This window comes from Artemia franciscana, chromosome 5 (genome assembly GCF_032884065.1).
Source record: "Artemia franciscana chromosome 5, ASM3288406v1, whole genome shotgun sequence".
NCBI classification, from domain to species: domain Eukaryota; kingdom Metazoa; phylum Arthropoda; class Branchiopoda; order Anostraca; family Artemiidae; genus Artemia; species Artemia franciscana.
Genome location: NC_088867.1, coordinates 39,983,302 through 40,004,211, shown reverse-complemented (window position 1 = coordinate 40,004,211; position 20,910 = coordinate 39,983,302). Strand labels below are relative to the sequence as shown.

The 20,910-nt window shown below is 33.6% G+C and overlaps 1 protein-coding gene across 1 annotated transcript in view; it reads left to right on the top strand.

The window, feature by feature from the left end:
* The window catches only part of LOC136027733 (lysophospholipid acyltransferase 5-like), a 51,401-nt gene extending 31,772 nt beyond the window's left edge, over window positions 1-19,629 (top strand). The window contains exons 7-11 of the mRNA XM_065705188.1: window positions 2,258-2,389; window positions 9,555-9,663; window positions 11,212-11,353; window positions 13,952-14,099; window positions 16,577-19,629. Coding sequence (XP_065561260.1) covers window positions 2,258-2,389; window positions 9,555-9,663; window positions 11,212-11,353; window positions 13,952-14,099; window positions 16,577-16,843 — 798 coding nt within the window. The 3' untranslated portion in view covers window positions 16,844-19,629. The remainder of the gene's footprint in view (window positions 1-2,257; window positions 2,390-9,554; window positions 9,664-11,211; window positions 11,354-13,951; window positions 14,100-16,576) is intronic.
* Window positions 19,630-20,910: the final 1,281 nt, after the last annotated feature.

Here is a 20,910-nt window from a genome sequence, read left to right as displayed (position 1 = left end):
AAGGGCCAACTTGGGGATCCTTTTGGTATTTCTTTCATTAGTTGATATCTACTTGGGCAAATTGGTAGGGAAAAGCACAAGGGTACTCGGAGATTTAATGTTATTATTTTTTAAGGGTTAACACAGGTATTATCATCATACATGTAAAGGGTTTTCCAACACACTTTTGTTCTTAAAAGTTCAGGGCTAAATAGGATATGTGTTATCTAAAGCCGGTCTGAAAGAGGAAGTATATAAACTCAAGTTTGTGACAGAGCTAGAGTGGCAGACCTTTCAGATGCGGAATCAGCGCATGTTTTTTAAACGGGTAGTGAAAGAATTGTTTATATAGCAATTTATTTGAGGCTAACCTCTTTTGCTCACTCGTGTCCTAGACTAAATATGAGTCTACGGCACTTGTGACTATTGAATTTAGAAATATAAAAAACTTGCAGTGAAAGGGGACGACTCACTATTTTAGCGTATTCAATTAATGTGATAATTCTTTTTATGTTATCAAAGGTAGTATTGCCAACTTATATAGGGGATATTGGAATCCATTTGGGTACATAGTCAATTGATCCTAGACCGGAACTGCAGTATTTGTAGACAACTTTTTTCTTTTCAATCTTATATTGTGGAGTCATTTTCAGATAGTTTCTGATTTGAGTTATAAATTCCTTTTTGTGATTGGTCCAAAGCTGCCCAAAAAATTAAAGTGAATGAAAATGAAGCAGAATTGTATTATAAAAACGTATCTTTTTTGTATTTCCCACTCCTCGTGTGGGATTCCCCCGTGACGGCTTTTATTTAGTTCCGTAATGTCATAAGTCTACTTGAAGAATCATTTTTTTTTTTTTAGCCAATCTTTGGTTATTTTTTAAGTTTATGTTCCCTGGTAAAAGTTATGCTATTTTTCTGCAGACCTACGTTTTTAATATTTCTGCTCAGTCATTCAATAGCTGAGATTTAGCTTTATCCTTCTACTGAATGAAAATTTTCAAACTTTTTTTTTTTTTTTTTTTTTTTTTTTTTTTTTTTTTTTTTTTTTTTTTTGCTTTTGCTTTTGCTTTTGCTTGAAAAGAATGGATAGATCTCATACTAACGAATCTAACGATATAATTTTAACGAGATAAATGGAGGGACTTAATCCTTAGCCATGTTTCAATAAAGTGCATTTTCTTTTAGCTTGCTTTATAAGGTTTTCACACCGTAGCTTATTTGCGATTTGCCGTTTAAAGTTGTTGGTTGTCGCAAAAACTGTGTTTTTCTAAGTAAACATAAACATCAATGTACCATATAAAGTGGAAACGAGAATTGATTGTTTGAATTAGTTAGATGGAAACCTATATAACCATTTATATCTTTTAAAAAATTAGAAAAGTTGGCAAATCAATTTCCAATTAAAAAACACTATCTAGATAGGTCAGAAGTCTGAGAAAATTCGTTAAGAGCCTTAGTTTTGGTTTTGCAAATGACGTCATGTACGATGTGTTAGTACATCATATGAGCATTTCTTATGACATCATCTAAGCATTTTCTTATTGATGTCACGTATAGCATAAATAGGATTGTTGAGTTTCCAACGCATCAATTATATATATAATATAATGTCTGGTGGAAGGCCCAAAAAAACGAAAATTTTTATTTGCAGTTACTATAAATGATGATTCTTTGGAACTGATACCTGAACTATTAAAAGTGACAGCTTATGTAGCTTATTTGCGATTTTCCGTTTAAAGTTTTTGCTTGTCACAAAAACTGCGTTTTTCTAAGTAAACATAACCATCAATATACCAAATAAAGTGGAAACGAGAATTGATTGTTTGAATTTGTTAAGGGGAAACTTATATAACCGTTTACACCTTTTAAAAAAATTGACAGTTCAATTTCCAATTAAAAAAAAAAAAAAAACACACTTGCAGTTATGTAGTTTTTGGTAGTAGCGGCTGTCAAATTAAAAAAAAGGAACGCGGGTGGCAAATCATCAAATATTAAACTAAAAACATGGTACCAAACGGCTTAAGAAAGTATAGCCTTTTAAAGGTATATTTTCCTTTGGGAAATAAGAGATTTTTAATTTTTGAATATTTATAGCGTGGCAACACTGATTAAAATATTGTATAGATTTGAAACATGTAAATGATTAACCTTATAAAATTGCGGTTGCCAGGTATGAATAGACCTAAGATTGGATCCAGGATGCAAAAAAATGCTGTTATTATTATGTTCTTGATACTTTAAAATAAGTATTTTTCATTAGTGTTTTCATTTTCAGATGGCTACTGGCAAGGGTAACAATGTGAAATTTGGTTTCATTCGAGGGTTGATGGGTCTACTTTATGTTGCTGTTTATCAAATAGGATCTTCATTTGTTCCTGATTCAATTGTCACGAGCTCCTCTTTCTTAGTAAGCAGTATTCTTATTTATTACTAAAATCCTTTGATATAAACTTTAAGAGGTGAAATCTTATCAAGGATTGCAAAATTTTGCCGTTAAATTACTTGATTAATTTTTAATGCTGAAATTGTACAATAATAATGCTGCTTTGTACAAGAAGGACGAATACAAAAAAACAAACTCTTTTGACATTTGATCCCTAACATATTTGCGTGGAAGAATATTTTCTTAATCAAGACGTCAGTAAGTTTGCCCTCCCCCCCCAAAAAAAAGTGAAAAGAAAAACACAATCATGTGCACATTCTCTCCCACATGGATAATGCATTAAAACCAAAACCATTGATGTCTTGTTTTTTTTTGTTGTTTTTATGGCACTTGGTATTAATCAAGTGACATATAGTAATCGCAAATTCTGTCGGTCTGTCGGTCCCGGTTTTGCTAATTTAGGCAGTTGAAATTTGGCAGGCGTATCAGGGACTGGACCAGATTAAATTAGAAATAGTCGTTTTCCCGATTTGACCATCTGCGGGGGGAGTGGGGGGCCGGTTAATTCGGTAAAAATAGAAAAAAATGAAGCATTTTTAGCTTACGAACGGCTGATCAGATCATAATGAAATTTGATGTTTGGAACGATATTGTGTCTCAGAGCTATTATTTTAAATTCCGACCGGGTCTGGTGACATTGGGGGGAGTTGGGAGGGGGAAACCTAAAATCTTGGAAAACACTTAGAGTGAAGGGATCGGGATCAAACTTGGTGAGAAAAATAAGCACAAGTCCTAGATACATGATTGACCTAACCGGAACGGATCCGCTCTCTTTGGGGTAGTAGGGAGGGGGGTTAATTCTGAAAAATTAGAAAAAATGAGGTATTTTTAACTTACGAACGGGTGATCGGATCTCAATGAAACTTGATATTTAGAAGGATATCGTGTCTCAAAGATCTTATTTTAAATCCCGACCGTATCTGGTGACATTGGGGGGGGAGTTTGGGGGGCTAAAATCATGGAAAACGCTTAGATTGGAGGTATCGGGATGAAACTTGATGGGAAATATAAGCAAAAGTCTTATATACGTGATTGACATAGGAACGGATCCGCTCTATTGGGGGGGGGGGGGTTAATTCTGAAAAATTAGAAAAAATGACGTATGCTTAACTTACGAAGGCGTGATCGGATCTTCATGAAACTTCATATTTAGAGGAACCTCGTAACTCAGATCTCTTATTTTAAATCTCAACTGGATCCAGCGTCATTGGGGGGAGGCAATTGGGGGTGGGACCGGAAATCTTAGAAAATACTTAAAGAGGAGAGATCAGGATGAAACTGGATGGGAAGAATAAAAACCTGTCTAAGATACGTGACTGACATAACCGGACCGGATCTGTTCTCTTTGGTGGAGTTGGGGGGGGGGGGGGGTAATTCGGAAAAATGAGGTATTTGTAACTTACGAACGGGTCACCAGATCTTAATGAAATTTGATATTTAGAAGGATCGTGTGCTTTAAAGCTCTAATTTTAAATTCCAACCAGATCCTGTGACATTGGGGGAGTTAGGTGGGAAACCGGAATTCTTGGAAAACGTGAAAATTGGGGTATTTTTGTCTTACGATTAGGTGATCGGACCTTAATGAAACTTGATATATATATATCTATATATATAAAAATAAGTTGTCTGTGTGCGTGTGTGTGTGTGTGTGTCTGTCGAGTGACGTCATGTTTGTGTGTCGACTGATGTCATGAAGTTAGTTGTCGTCATGTTTGTTATGACGATGACGTCATTAAAGGTATTTAAGACATTCGTTCACGGAAAAATGTTTAATTGTAAAATGACTGAAGAACCTACAATGGCAACAGCCGAGGAAGCTGCTCAAAGAGTCTATGCCAAAAAACTTGCTGCTGATAGAGAAAGTAAGAAAAGAAACCGTGCCGAGGAATCACAAGAACAGCAAGAAAACAGGCTTGCGACTGATAGAGAAAGTAAGAAAAGAAAGCGTGCCAAGGAATCACAAGAACAGCAAAAAAACAGGCTTGCGGCTAAAGAACGCAAAACCGCGCAGTTAGATGAAAATCCACCTGGACAGCGAGAGTCAAAATATATCAAAACTGAAATGATAGCGATGAGGATTGGGTTTGGGATTTTGACTTGGATAAGGTCATCAATGCCTACCAGATTTAAGTTAAAAAAAAAAAGGTTCGGCAATATGTACTTCATAGTGACGCTGTGACGCTACAACGGGGACACCGGGGGCACAGGCGGGATATATAAATGACGACCGGGACACAGGGATTGTTCGAATAGAAGTTACAGACCGGACACCGGGACACCAATGACGACCGGGACACAGGGAATATAAATGACGACCGGGACACTCAAAGATAAATTACAAACTGGGACACCGGGACACAAATGACGACCGAGACACAGGGAATATAAATGACGACCGGGACACAGGGACACATCATTAGAATAATGAGGTATAGATATGAATACGAATTGTTTTTCCCATGGACAATTATATGTTGCATGTTCAAGAGTCAGTAAACCTGACAATCTATTTATATGCACAGACAATGGGACAGCGAAAAATGTTGTATATTTGCATGTTTTACGTAGTTAAAAACATATATTTATATCTATCTCGATTCACAGGTGGGACACAGGGACACAACTAAAAGGGCGCGTAACTAATATGGCGCGTAACAACTTACGCGCGCGGGGGGGCTTGGGGGGCGCGAAGCGCCCCACCAACTAGGTGATGGGAAATCTTGGAAAACGCTTGGAGTGGAGGAATTGGGATGAAGCTTGGTGGATAGAATAAGCAAATATCCTTGATACGTGATTGACGTAACCGTACTGGATTCGCTCTCTTTAAGGGGAGTTGGGGGGGGGGGGGGGTTCAGTGATTTGGCGATTTTGGTGCTTCTGGACGTGCTAGGACGATGAAAATTGGTAGGCGTGTCAGGGAGCTGCACAAATTGACTTGATAAAGTTGTTTTCCCAAATTCGACCATCTGGGGGGCCAAAGGGAGAGGAAAAATAGAAAAAATGAGGTATTTATAACTTACGAGTGGGGTGATCGGATCTTAATGAGTTTTTGATATTTAGAAGAACATCGTGACTCAGAGCTCTTATTTTAAATCCTGACCGGCATTAAGCCTCTGATTTTCCTTTTAAATAAATCTATTGATTCTTAGAATTTTTTAGAGCTCATACCATACGAGCTCTTGGCACCTAGCTCTTCTTGCCTCGTTACAAGTGCTATATGAACTCTTAGCTCTTGTTTTTTTTTTGTTTTTTTTTTTTGCTATTTATTTTAGTGATTTTGCAAAATTAGTCTCTAACTGGCTCAAAACTTAAAGTTTTTCATGCTGAAATACGACGATTTATTGTAAATTTTAATTTTATATTAAATTTTTCTATATTATTCGTGTATATGCATGAAAACGAACTAAAATCACATAGTGACAAATGCTTTGAATTTTTTTTTGTAAGATTTACCCCTAAGGGTACCTTCAAAAGAACCTTCGAGGTAGTGAAGCATACAAAATTGGCTCATCTATATATATATATATATATATATATATATATATATATATATATATATATATATATATAATATATATATATATATATATAATATATATATATATATATATATATATATATAATATATATATATATATATATATATATATATATATATATATATATATATATCACTTGCCTTTTTTATTTATTTATTTTCTTTTTTTACAGAGACATGAATTAGAATACTTTATGTAGGTGCCATTACCTAGCCAAGTTTTGCATTCATCAGATTTATAACGCAATTGTTAATTACTAATCATTTACTGTTTTGGAATTACATACTGAATGACTAACATTCAACCGAAAGGTAGCCATATATCAAGAATTTTAATTTTTTTTTATCTATGGTATAGTCAACAAACCACAGAAAGGATTTGACCTCTTTTTAGGGCCGTACCTTTTTTAAACTGGTATCCAAAATGGATTTTGTATGTCGATAAACTGATAAAAAATTAAGAAAAAGCAAGATTCAAAAGCTCTATCATGGCATAGCAAATCTTGTAATGGTTGCTTGCTCTATTGGATAGCTGGTTTATCAATGTAGCAAAATTTACACTTTAGTCAGTGATCCGAGGAAGGAATTTAAACTTTTTTTTTATTATTTTTAATAATAGAGTAAACACTCAATTCTAGGTGAAAAGGGTTTTTCCTACCCTCTAGAGCATCGAAAACCAAAAATAAGTGCACTGTTTGTGCAAAAGTGTTTAGTCACTCAACCCTGAAGATAACCGAGCTCTAAAAAACGGTTGATGAAGCGTTTATTTTTTTTCTTCAGTATCAATTGCCTATAAACAGGATATCTATGGCATCAGCTCATACGACTCATCATTTTTTACTAGAGAGGGTATGGTAGTACCCGCTCAAACTTCCCTCGCCGAGGCCAAATCTGTCCGGGACCACAAAAAAAAAGGTACAGTAATTGGACAAATTTCTAATGCCTTACGTTTGTAGATGACCGTCCTCTTACAAAAAATTCATGCTTGCACATCCTTCTCGTTAGCGTACCTAGAACTGTATTTTTGTATCCTCAAATACATCAGAAGTCAATAAGAGGTACACCCACTAACAAGAGATGGCAACCCCTCATTACCGAAGATAAATATATATATATATATATATATATTAATATATTATATTAGTATATATATATATATATATATATTATATACTAGCTGTTGGGGTGGCGCTTCGCGCCACCCCAACACCTAGTTGGTGGGGGCGCTTCGCGCCCCCCCCAAGCCCCCCCCGCGCGCGTAAGTCGTTACGCGCCCATAATAGTTACGCGCCATTGTAGTTGTGTCCCTATGTCCCACCTGTGAATATAGATATATATATATATATATGGTTTTAACTACGTAAAACTTGCGAATATACAACATTCTTTGCTGTCCCATTGTCTTTGCATATAAATAGATTGTCAGGTTATCCCCCTGTTTCCCCCGGTGTCCCCGTTGTAGTTGTGTCCCTGTGTCCCGGTCGTCATTTATATTCCCTGTGTCCCGGGTCCCGGTCATCATTTGTATCCCGGTGTCCCGGTCTGTATATACATTCGTTTTTTTAGTTTTGTTTTTCTCCTTTATTTTTTTCCTTTTTTTTTCTTTTTAGCTTATTTAGATTTTTAGATTTTTTAGTTTTTTTTATTAGTTTTTAGTTTTTATTTCTTTTTAGTTTTTTTGTCCCGGTCGTCATTTATATCCCCCTGTTTCCCCCGGTGTCCCCGTTGTAGTTGTGTCCCTGTGTCCCGGTCGTTATTTATATTCCCTGTGTCCCGGTCGTCATTTGTATCCCGGTGTACCGGTCTGTATATACATTCGTTTTTTAGTTTTGTTTTTCTCCTTTATTTTTTTCCTTTTTTTTTCTTTTTTAGTTTATTTAGATTTTTAGATTTTTTAGTTTTTTTATTAGTTTTTAGTTTTTTTTTCTTTTTAGTTTTTTTGTAGTTTTTACCTTCTTTTTAGTTTTGTTAATTTTTTTTTTTACTTGTGTCCTGGTCGTCATTTATACTCCCTGTGTCCCGGTGCTTTGTTGATTGCTAATCGAACATTCCTTTTGTCCTGGTCGCTTTCTCTTTGAGTGTCGTCATTTATTTTTTTCTTTTTTAGTTCTTTTAGTTTTTACCTTTTTTAGTTTTTTTTTAGTTTTTAGTTTTTTTAGTTTTTTACCTTTTTTTTAGTTTTTTTAGTTTTTTAGCTTTTTTATTTTTTTTATTAGTTTTTTAGTTTTTTTGTAGTTTTTGCCTTTTTTTTTAGTTTTTTGTCCTGGTCGCTTTTCTCTTTGAGTGTCGTCATTTATTAGTTTTTTCCTTTTTTTTTTTAGTTTTTTATTGGTTTTTACCTTTATTTTAGCTTATTTTTCAGTTTTTTCCTTTTTTTTAGTTTTTTTTTTATTTTTTATTTTTTATTTTTTTTAGTTTTTTACCTTTTTTTAGTTTTTTTAGTTTTTTTAGTTTTTTAGCTTTTTTACTTTTTTTATTAGTTTTTAGTTTTTTTTTTGTAGTTTTTGCCTTTTTTTAGTTTTTTCAGTTTTTTTTTTAGTTTTTTATTGGTTTTTACCTTTATAGTTTTTTTAGTTTTTTAGCTTTTTTATTTTTTTTATTAGTTTTTAGTTTTTTTTTGTAGTTTTTGCCTTTTTTTTAGTTTTTTCAGTTTTGACGTCACCTAATCCAGTTTTTTCAGGTGACGTCACCTGACACATCCATCCACACATCCATCCACACATCCACAGACAGACAACTTATTTTTATATATATAGATATATATATATATATATATATATATATATATATATATATATATATATATATATATATTGACTTTGTAGCCAGTTGAACCTTTTCCTTTTTGATCGTTACGGATTAAAGCTTACAATATCGTCCTGTAGATTCTAATTAGTACTATTTGTCTATCCCTAGCTTATCAGAATCATATTGCTGCAGCGGCTCTTTAATATAGTCCCGTTTTCAGATTCTTGATTTGTTTAAGTGAGGTCGAAATAGAACGTTTTCATGCTCTTCATGTCCAACCCATTAGAACTTAAAAGCGTTTTGATCTTACGAGCTAGAAGTGTGTTGGGAAGGGGTACTAAAAACGATAATCTGTACAACCCGTATCCAACTCCGTATTTAATTGGGGTGGCCCGAAAACAGGGCTCAATCTAGATGTTTTATTAAGGGGCTTGTCTGCTACCCTCATAATTCTCGGAAACGAATTTAAAAAAGAAACTAACTTTTGGCAGTGATCATTTAATTAGGAATTTGCACAATTTGATTGTTTCTAGGTAAGATGTGGCTTTTTTTATTTAAGAAAAAATACCAACCATAACATTTATCCTTGAGGGAGGTGGGGGGGAGGGGTAGAAAAAGAGCCCGTAACCTTCCTTCAAAATCCCCTTTAAGCCTCAAGTCTTCTTTCGGGTCTTTGGGTTAGGCTCGAAATAACATTCATGTAACTAAGAAAACGACGCTATGTGACTCGTTAGTATGTGAAAAGAATTGGGCAATGTGAAAAAATATTTAATATCTTTTCGGATGAATCATAGTAAAATGTTTTTTTAAGATTAATATATTTTCTTTTTTTATTTATTATAGGAATACTCATTGTTTATAAGGCTTTGTATTGTTGGAATATGGGTGAAGATTTCGTTGTATAAGTATATCTCTTGTTGGCTGATATCTGAAGGTGTTTGCATAGTTTCAGGTATGTTTTCAAAACGGCTTTCAGCTTTATTCCAAAATGCAAGAAAATTCTCTTTAGTTTAAAACTGATCCTATAAGTTAGGACAAACTCTGGAAAAACTCAAAATGTTTTTGATTTTTTCATGTTTCTATTGGGCCATAATTTTCATGTTTTTCAAAGTGGAATCTTCGGGAAAATCTCATTCACATTGGATGCTTCCCCATCCCTCTCCCTTCTGTGCAGGTGAGCAAATGAATGTAGTCTTTTATGTTACACTCAAATTATTTGCTGTAAGAGAGGAGACGTAACTCCGCAGAAAAGAGGATGCTGTGATGTTTGGCACACTGTAGTGATGCTTGTCTTTAATGCTTTCAGTTAACAAATTCTGTTTATTTCATCATTAATTCTTTTTTGTGTTCATACTATCGACTTTATTCATATGGGTGTTGTTGTTGTTGTTTTTTTTTTTTTTTTTTTTTTTTTTTTTTTTTTTTTTTTTTTACAACTTCTTGTCGGTCTTTCCAGCACAGGTTGTGCTTAGATTCGGAGGTTTCGATTAAGTTTTGTTCTAAAAACTTTCCTGGTTTTTGTTTTCTGTCATTAATTTATATTCGACAGTTATTAATAATCCTTCTTATTGTATAAATGGCCATTCTTATTTCATTTATTTAGTCCGTTTGTTAGTTTTTATTGCTGTTTTATTAGCACCATCAAATCCCTTAATGATTAGCCATTTTTCTTTGCTATCAAATAATTTGTAGTTGCTTAGAAGATCAACAGATAAGAATATATATTTTTAGGAATAGCTGCGATTCAAAAGATAGGACAAAATAACCTTGTACTTATTTACATCAAAGGTGTTGATAGTTGCCAGCACTGTTGCCAGCACTCTACAGGCGGAAACAAAACAAAAAGTAAATAAAGAGCAACACTAGCATTATTTTTTACCCATTGGTCGATGTTTAGGCTCATGTTAGTAACATTATCCAAATAACTCAGTCTCCTTTGTTTTACAGCCTTCACGTCGAACGACAATTTAATCACTATAAATTTAACAAAGTATCTCACTCTTCTCACGGCCTTTGAAGTATAAATTTAAAATAATGCAAATAAACAATACTGATACCAGTATTTTTAAAAAAATAATAGTAATTAATAAATACAAAAGACTGTTGATTATTGTCAAATAGGAATTGCTTTACTACTTTTAAGGAGCCGGGAAACCCACGTGACAGCAGCTGGTTCGGAAGTACAGTCCATCACCAAGCGCACGTAGTTATAGGGGGAGACTCCGACCTAGTTATCAGTGTCAGGGTACATCCATATCCGAGAAAGATTGTGTCAATATCTGATGAAAGAAGTTCGTATAATTTGTAGTATAGGTCAATAGAATTACTATTTGTAATTAAACCAGAGGTACATCTTGAAAAAGACAGCATACAAGAAGAAAATAGGAAGATAACAAAGCAGAAAATTAACGCTCTGCCTTTTGTTAATGTAGTCGTTGGAGGTCATAGGATATAGTTATTAATTTGCTAAATTCCATGTTTATCTTTCTTTTGTTTTTAGGTTTAACCTTTAATGGCGTACAAGATGGTTGGAACATGTGGGATGGATGTGCCAACGTCAAACTGCATATCTACGAGAATATTACCCGATTTGGACAAATGGTTCCCTCTTTCAACCTCAATACCAATATTTGGGCTGCTCAGTAAGAATTTTTTATTTTATAGATTTTTATTAAAGAAACTTGGAAAAGGGGCCCCCTGAGAAATTGACAGCATGTAATACGTGTGAAAAATTCCAAACCTTAAAAAAATGTTAGATAACCATCTCTCTCTCTCTCTCTCTCTCTCTCTCTCTCTCTCTCTCTCTCTCTCTCTCTCTCTCTCTCTCTCTCTCTCTCTCTCTCTCTCTCTCTCTCTCCCTTCTTCTCTCTAATTTTGTCATTTCTTTACAAACTGGGAAAATAACCTATTTGGAAGTATAGTACACTTTAGTGTATACACTGCATGCTTAGGAAAGATTTTCGATAAAAAAAAAAGTTATTCTATGGTTGAACTTCTTTAAATCCTGGGACGTCTGACATGATTAACTGATCAAATATTGAAAACCTTAAAGAGAGGGGGGAAAGTCCGCCTCAGCTTTTTAAAGTATATACAAATTATGAATAATATATTTTATTAACAATTTGTTGTTTTCATTGCTTGAGTGAAAGATATTTGTGTTCCTTTTTAATAAAATTTCATACGTTACTAAAATATCTAGTTATAAGTGGATTATACTGAGTTTCTTGGGGCCGTAACCAGATACTTGAATTGTTCTTTTAGCATGTGTTTAAACCCCAAAGAAACACCAATCTTTTAAATTCTACTCCTGGTTCTGTAGCATTCATTACTGGTGGTGCTCTAAACAATTAACTATCCGAGATTAGCTAAAAGGTAGATTAAAGAAAATAAAAATGAATGAAAACTTATAGTTGTGCGGAGAATTGTCTGGCTTATCAAAATTGTCTTGTTAGAATCATAAACTCCCCGTTGTTCCATGTACTAACTTCGAGGGTTTCACTGCATGCAGATATTCCTTTGACTAAAATCATGTAACCCTCTAGGTTTTTTTTTTTGTTGTTGCAAAAGCTGCGTAAAATGTAATGGGTTTTTATATTTGTAATCAGGAGCGTATCCAAGGATGTTCACTAGGTTTGACCCCTTCCCCTTCTGATAGACTAAAAGTTCAAAGAAAATCAGATTGGCTCAAATTTTCGCTAGTTAGATCTTGGAAATCTCTTTGTGAATGAACCATTATTCTCGATGTGTCGGAGTAGCTGGAAATATCAGAAGTAAATGAACTACTCTGTTGTGCAAACAAAACAAATGAGCTTTAGTTTTACGAGTTTACTTTTACGAGTTTACCTTTACGAGTTTTTAATTAACTAACGGAAGTAAACGTTTTTATTCTTTTTGATAAAAATAATAATAATACCTTGAATTCTTCTAACTACAGTTTGACCATTATAAAAAAAAAAACAAGAAGAATTAAGCCAAAAATTTGGTTGCTTTAATATGTCTTAATTAAAGTTTATCTGGGGGGGGGTTAAGTAATTAAAGTTATTCTGTTGTGAGAATATAATATTAAATTCTTTGAAATAACAGGGACTGAACGCAATGAAGTATGTGCGGCAGAGGAGGTGGGGGGTTTCTTATTTCTTGTGTGTATGTTGCACTTAGAGAGTTGATTTCTCTTATCCCCTATGTTTATGCTTGATTGTATACTTGCATCAACTTTGTTCGTGTGTGAGCAAGCTATTTATTAGTGTTCACTTTTGCAACAAAATGTTTATCTAAAATCCAATGAGCAGTTATTTTGACAATTGTTTTTTATTTCTTGATGTTTTCTTATATTTTAGTGCGTTGACCTTGAAGTAGTACTTACTACTTGGGATTTTTTGTTGCTACTTTTTTCTGTAGCGCCTTGGATCAAATTCTTTTTTCCAGTATTGATATACTCATGCTGTATACGAACAATCATTATTGTATATGAACAATCTATTTATGGTGTTCATTTTTGCAACAAAATGCTTATCTAAAATCCGACGAGCAGTATTCTTTTCGTTATTTTGAAGATTGGTTTTATTTGTTGACGTCTTCTTACATTTTATTGTGCTGACCTTGAAGTAGTACTTACTACTTGGGAATTTTTGTTGCTACTTTTTTCTGTAGCTCCTTGGATCATTTAATTCTTTTTTTTTTCAGTATTGGTATACTCATGCTGACTTAAAGCTATTGTACAAAGAGTATAGCCAACTGATAAGAATGGTACAAAGAATTGTACAAATAGTATAGCCTACTGATAAGAATGGTAACTGGTCCTATCACCATCACTATCTAGCATTTCGCAATACTATTTAACCCAAAACTGCTACATAATTTAACTGAAGGACAGCCATCTCAAAGTCAACTAACCTGCTTGGCCTAGCAGGATTTTCCCATGCTAACCAATGCCTTATTTGTGCATACTAGATTTTGAGTCCAAATAACTGTTGAAAATATTTAATGCTGATTAAATATCACTAGTAAAAATTCAGCTTTAATCCTATTGCATTGCAGATTAATATTATCAAATATCTAATTTCATTTGCAATTTTCTGCTTCTTTAATACACTAGCTAGACGCTGCACTGTCAGTGGCGTTAGTTGTCTTTGGTCCTTATCTTCCCATGTTCAATTGTCGAAGCTCCATCTCTTTGTAGTTTTCTCTTCTCATTGGATGTTGTAGTGAATAAGATATCATATTATATTCTATTTCTTCAGATATGTGTACAAAAGATGTCGATTCCTTGGCAACAAAATGGCATCTCAAGTGATAACCTTAGCATTCCTAGCGACATGGCATGGCTGGCATAGTGGCTACTATGTAACCTTTTTCAATGAGTTCATTATATTGAAATGGGAAAAAGATGTAAGGTTTTGTTGATTTTTAAATTTCATCTTTATGGTAGAAAGTATTTTCTTAGATGGGGTTAAGATTGCATATACACTTTATTTTTCACAAGATTCAATATATAGTTTGATCTATTTTTTTACATAAGTTATTTATAATAATCCATTGTCTGCTCTTTGTTCATTATCAGTAAATGGGATTTGTTTTTTAATTGAAGCCAAAAATTGGGGATTTGTCTATTAAAATCGAGCATACGCCTATGCAATGTTGTAGATAACTACAATGAATAGATCATAATAAAAATCCGATGTAACATATTTGTGAACTTTTAGAATGACAAATTGTAGGTTGAAGCATTGACGTTAACATAATATTTACGCTCAATATTTTCTAGATTGAGGCTTAAAAAACGGGGGGATTACAAGTTTGGCAACTAAATCATCGCGTATTTTCTGTATATAAAAGTTGTTAACATATCTATTTAAAAGATTATGTGAAATGTTACAAAAATGTATAAATAATCCAGTTAAATGTGTTATAAATAATAATGAAAAATATATTAAGAACTAAATTTATTCTATGTAACTAAATACAAGATTTTTGTTCTATTTACAAAATCGGCAATGACTTAGCTGTCGACCCTACATGCGAAAATATGAATTTATTATAATGTAACTAAAACATATTTTAATGTTTGACTTTCCCCCCTTCACTGAAGTGTGTCCTCTCATGCTGGCGTCTTTTTTTGGTGTTATTGTCAGTTTTTCTCAGGGCAACAATTTAAAATTTTGTCAGTGTTTGATTTATTACGTTCATTTTGTTTTTCTTTGAAGTTGTGCGAAAAAGCACTTACGAAAAATTTCAGTGTGTGCTTATCGAAAAGCCACTGAATAGATCACGGGTAGTGTTCACTTTAGATTCACAGGAAGTGGCTATGGATATTTTTTAGATCACAGGTAGTGGTCACAGTATTTTGGCCACTTTAGATTATAGACTGATCCATCAATGGTATGACCAAACAGTGGTCTTCAATCTTGAAAAGCGGGCCAAAATTTTAGTTTTCTAGTTGAGAAATGTTGACGACTTTTAAAATGGTGACATGAAATTTATCAATACTTTCTGCGTAAGGGCAGTTCAGAGATGACTTGAAAAATCTCCTTATTCATAAAAAAAGGAGGGGTCCGCAGATATTAGGGGAAGAGTCAATTCACCTCTTAATATCTATTTATTTTCGAAGTTTTAAAATGGCCGGTAAAATTACCTGGATTAAGGTATTTGCTTTTTTTTCAGGATCTTGAATCTCAACCCATATTTTGTTGCATCTGTATCGGGATATAGGTCACAGTTGATGTGGGTGTTATTGAGTGGAAAATACGAAAACTTTTTATGCGAGGGTTGCTCTAATTGCATCTAACATTAAAATAATGTTTCCATATAAAAATTTTGAACATTTTTCAAATTGATATATTTGTTTTTGAAGTTCATTCTTTAAATGGTAGTAGTGTAGATGTTTAAATTTTTCTAAATTCCTTGTTTGTGATCTTTTTAAATTAGTATTTTCAAAATTGGACAAGTTACATGTTTTGTAAAATTTTAGCTTAAATCATTCATAAAAACGACAAAAAAAATCGAATATATTCAGTGAAAAAAAACATAAGAAAGAAACGAAAATAAAGCATCTTTTATATATAGTGTCTTTTACAAAAGATTTAGTGTGCTTTATTTTATGATTAATTTGTTGACTAAAAGATACTATGCTTCGGCCATGCCTATGAGATTCTTACAATAAATTATTTGGTTTTATTTGAAATATGTTTTTTATCAAAACTAATTGTATTATACACAAATTTATAAGCAGGTAAGTGAAAAGGTAAGTTCCAGTTCAGTTTTATTTACAACTAAAAAAATACATTCAACTAAACTGCCAGTGCCCGCCCCAAGAAAGCAACAAAAAGCACTTGCGACTGGGTTGGCACATATATTACTAATTCTCTTACTATCAATAACTAAATACAAACAGATAAAAATAAGATTACCAATCTCTCCTGAACTCATAATAATAAAAGTGAGAAAAAAATAATTATAATAATAAAATGAATAAATAAAAAAAGTAAAAACGAGCCTCAACGTAACACTACTAACTAATAGGGGTTTTTTTTTCTGCAAGACAGAAAGAAGAAAACTGAATATCTTTGTTTCTGTAACTTAATGTCATGGTACAGAACATGTATTCTACCTTCAATAATTTTCAAAGATCTGTTTGCGCTCTTTTCTCGCGGAATTTAGCATGTTTCTTTTCTTTGGTTTTCGAGTGTACCCCTCCCCGCACCTTCAATGATGCCTTCGTATGTGCCTAATCAAATGTATTTATTATAACGATAGACAGTTAGTGTAGAATTGGCTTTTCCTATACACACTTCTCTAATTTCCTTTTACTTCTTTTTCCATCTTTTCTTTTTTTTTTTTTACTAAACTTTGTTTTTTTTCATTTTTAGGCTGAGTTCATCATTTCGAAGAATCCTCGACTACAAAACTTTCTTAGCCAAAAACCAGTGAAAATAGCTACTTATATCCTATTAAAATTTTACTTTATATTGTTCCTAGGCTATGCCCTTACGCCGTTCGTGCTGCTTAAGAGTGAAAAATGGCTGCCCGTTTATAGTAATCTGTATTACTCGGGTACTATTTTATTTCTTTCTTTAGATCTTGTTTTACCTTTGTTTGGTCGCTTTTTGATTCCTCGCAGAAAGAAAGAGGAATAGTTTGTTACTGAATTTATTTATTTTATTTTCATACAGCTTTATAGTGCTCACTTAAAGTACTTAGTCAATTGCTCGAAATTAGTCAAATTAGGCTTGTTTTTCTTTTTTTTTCTTTTTTAAGGGAAGGGGGGTAAATTCTAACATTGAATATTTTGAATGTATTGACAGTAAAACTAGAATTTATTTTAAGTAGGATGTGCTAGAGTAGATGTGCCCAAAATAATTTTTAGACCATGCCTTGTCTTTGCAACCCCCCCCCCTCCCCCCAACGGATGACATTTATTTTTTAGCCACACCACAAGCTAAAATGGCTAGTAGCGTTTGATAAAGTCGTATTAAATTATTTCCTTAAAGAAACAAATAGATAATTTCCCATATTGTGCGTATGTATTGCGCTTTTCGCACTTGCTGGGGGAAAACATGCTATATTCTGTAAGTGGCATAGAGGCTGGGAACTCTCCAACCCTCCCTCAAATACTAGAACACATCCGTAACTATAAATATAAATTTTCCTGCAAGAAGTTGCTTAGAGAAATAGTTATTTTCCATAAACACTTTCTTTGACATTTTAAAGATTAGTAATCAACGAAACTTTTATATATTTTTAGAACTTGATATTTAAGCTGATGCCTGAGAGTTTCATTGTCAATTCTCCAAGAACTTCACCCTGGAAGTTTCCGGGAATTTTCGTTTTCCTAGCTCCCTAATCTAATTTGAAATATAAAAAAAAGTTTGTTCGGAAAGCGATTGTTTGCTCTTCTCATGAGAATGTTAAATACGCTCTGAATGGTCAGAATGTCTTTATATTATTTTTGTGTAAGTTTAGCTAAAAAGCAGCAATGCACTGGTGAATATGTAGGATAAAATACATGGAAGAAATTGTTTGCGGGGGAAAGGCTGGATTACAAAAAAGGGAGATTCTATTTAGAAATTTTTCCTGCAAAATTAGATCTTTCCTATTCTGTGTGTAATTATCCTTTAAAATCTTCTTTTGGTATTTAGAATGTTGGGAAACTAAGTTTGAGTCTCTTCTTTAGAGAAATTTTCAAATGCAAATGTTATGCTTGATTCAAATACATGTATATTTTTGGGAATGATCTTTCGAAAATTTTCTTTAGTAGAACATTTGATATTTCAGGCAAAAGAAAATCTGCCAATAAGTCACTATGCAAGATATGGGCTCTAGAAAAAAATAATTTCATCTTTGAATTTAGAATGAAAAATTAGTTTTTTTTAAGAATTTTTTTTTTTTTCAAACAATCCAGAATTTGTAAAGAAAATAAATTAAGGAAGTCATTTCACAAATATATTAGTGAAGAAGAAGCATCGATCACGTGTTCAAATCCCTTGTACAACTTTTCATTAGAATCACATATGTTGATTGTTAAGTCAGACAGTATAAGTACTCCTGCTACGTTACGACTTTAAGTGCAAAGTGATAGTTAAGCGTATATAAGCTTACTTTTCGGATTTATTTGGAAGCTTTTCTAGATGTTGTTGCAGTGAGAATTACTATTTCAATTAATTCAGAAGGCAATAAAGAGAAATCAGTAGATGTAAGATTTGTCTTTGTTAAAATCATCTTAGTTTATGCAAAAACTTTTTTACTAAAGAGTAAATTGGTACCTGTAATGACATAAATCAATGGAACGTTAGCATTTTAAGGGAATTATCTAATACATGCGATTCAATTTGAGTCAAAATTCTTTTGATAACATCAGTTTATGGAATAGTTCACTCGAAGTAATTCAAAAGAAGGTACGCTGCTCAAATATATAGTGAAACGGGAGATATAAGGAGATCCAAACGGCAGAGGAGAACTGAAAAAGGAAAAAATGTACCGCCCCAATCAAACTCCCTATCTGACGCTGTCCTCGGCGCTGAGCGAAAGCGCCACCTCCCGGAGGAGAACTGAAAAAGGAAAAAATGTACCGCCCCAATCAAACTCCCTATCTGACGCTGTCCTCGGCACTGAGCGAAAGCGCTACCGGCAGGTGGCACTCTCCATCGGTGACTGTAAAGTCTAATGCCGTATCTTTTTTTTTTTTTTTTTTTTTTTTTTTTTTTTTTTTTTTTTTTTTTTTTTTTTTTTTTTTTTTTTTGCTATTGAACAGTTGCTAAGGGAACGAATGTTTCTGTAAGAAACTATTTTGATACTAAAAACTGCGAATTCTAACTGTTTATGCATTCTAGAAAAGGATATATGATATTTTTCGAAAAAAAAAATTGACAAATTTCATGAGACCAAGATAAGGGTGAAATAGGATTGGACTGATTGAGCGTATTTCATTAAAAGGATGACTTGTAAATATATTAGAAAAATGTCACACAATGTCAGATGAACTATCGTAGCCGAAGTGTCTTGGTTGATGGAACTCCATTTTTGTGTCGTAATTTGCCCTGTGAAATGTTTTTTCAGCACTTTCAAGCAGTTATTACTTACTGAAATAAAGAATTTTTCAAAGCTTAAACTGTCAAGCGTCCTGTGTACAATAAAACTTAAATACCGATCAAATTAGCCCTTCAATAGGCATATTTCTCTCTTCAGATGAAAGAAGAAAAAGAACTCAGTGCCGTGACTTTGAAATAAGGCCTTTTCCGGCGAACAAATTGTTGATTAACAAAGTTATTCGGATCCAACAATCGTGAGAAGAGATTTGTTGATTAAGAATTGCAGATCAACAAAAATTTTCGTGAAAACAATTTTCGAAATCAAAATCAAACATTTTCAAAATTAGTTGAACATTGTTTTATGATTTTCAATTAAACTCATGTTTACTCCTATAGTTTTCACTGTTTATGCACTTTTTCACTGTCTGGCCAGATTTTTGAAAGTTTCAGTTAAATACAACAAAATTTCTTCAGTACCCTTAAGGGGGAAAGGTTTGGTAGTTCAAAAAGAATATAACCTTCTCATTCCTTATTTTAGATAAGAGATCAGGTCAACAATAAATATAAAATCTTTACTGCAAATTAACTAGTTTTTATGGCACTTGGTATTAACCAAGTGACATATAGCAGTCGCCAATTCTGTTGGTCCTGGTTTTGCTACTTTAGGCACTTCCAGGTAAGCTAGGACGATGAAATTTGGCAAGCATATCAGGGACCGGGCCAGATTAAATTAGAAATAGTCGTTTTCCCGATTTGACCATCTGGGGGGGAGTGGGGGCCCGGTTAATTTGCAAAGAATAGAAAAAATGAAGTATTTTTAACTTATCAGCGGGTGATTGGATCTTAATGAAATTTGATGTTTGGAATGATATTGTGTCTCAGAGCTCTTATTTTAAATCCCGACTGGGTCTGATGACATTGGGGGGAGTTGGAGGGGGGAACCTAAAATCTTGGAAAACAATTAGAGTAGAGGGATCGGGATGAAACTTGATGGGAAAAATAAGCGCAAGTCCCTGAAACATGATTGACATAATCGGAACTGATTTGCTCTCTTTGGGGTAGCTGGGGGGAGTAATTCTTAAAAATTAGAAAAATGAGGTATTTTCAACTTACGAACGGGTGATCGGATCTCAATGAAATTTGATGTTTAGAAGGATATCGTGTCTTAGAGCTCTTATTTTAAATCCCGACCGGATCTGGTGATGGGGGCGGGGAGTTGGGAGGGGGGAACCTAAAACTTGGAAAACACTTAAAGTGGAGGGATCGGGATGAAACATGGTGGGAAAAATAAACACAAGTCCTAGATAGATGATTGACATAAACGGATCCGCTCTCTTTTGGGTAGTTGGGGGGGGGGGGGTATTTCTGAAAAAATGAGGTATTTTTAACTTGCGAACGGGTGATCGGATCTCAATGAAATTTGATATTTAGAAGGGTATCGTGGCTCAGAGCTCTTATTTTAAACCCGACCGTATCTGGTGACATTGGGGGGGGGGGAGTTGGGAGGGAGAAACCTAAAAATTGGAAAACACTTAGAGTGGAGGGATCGGGATGAAACTTGGTGGAAAAAAAACACGAGTCCTAGATACATGATTGACATAACCAGAACGGATCCGCTCTCTTTGGGGTAGTTGGGGGGGGGGTTAATTCTGAAAAATTAGAAAAACTGAGGTATT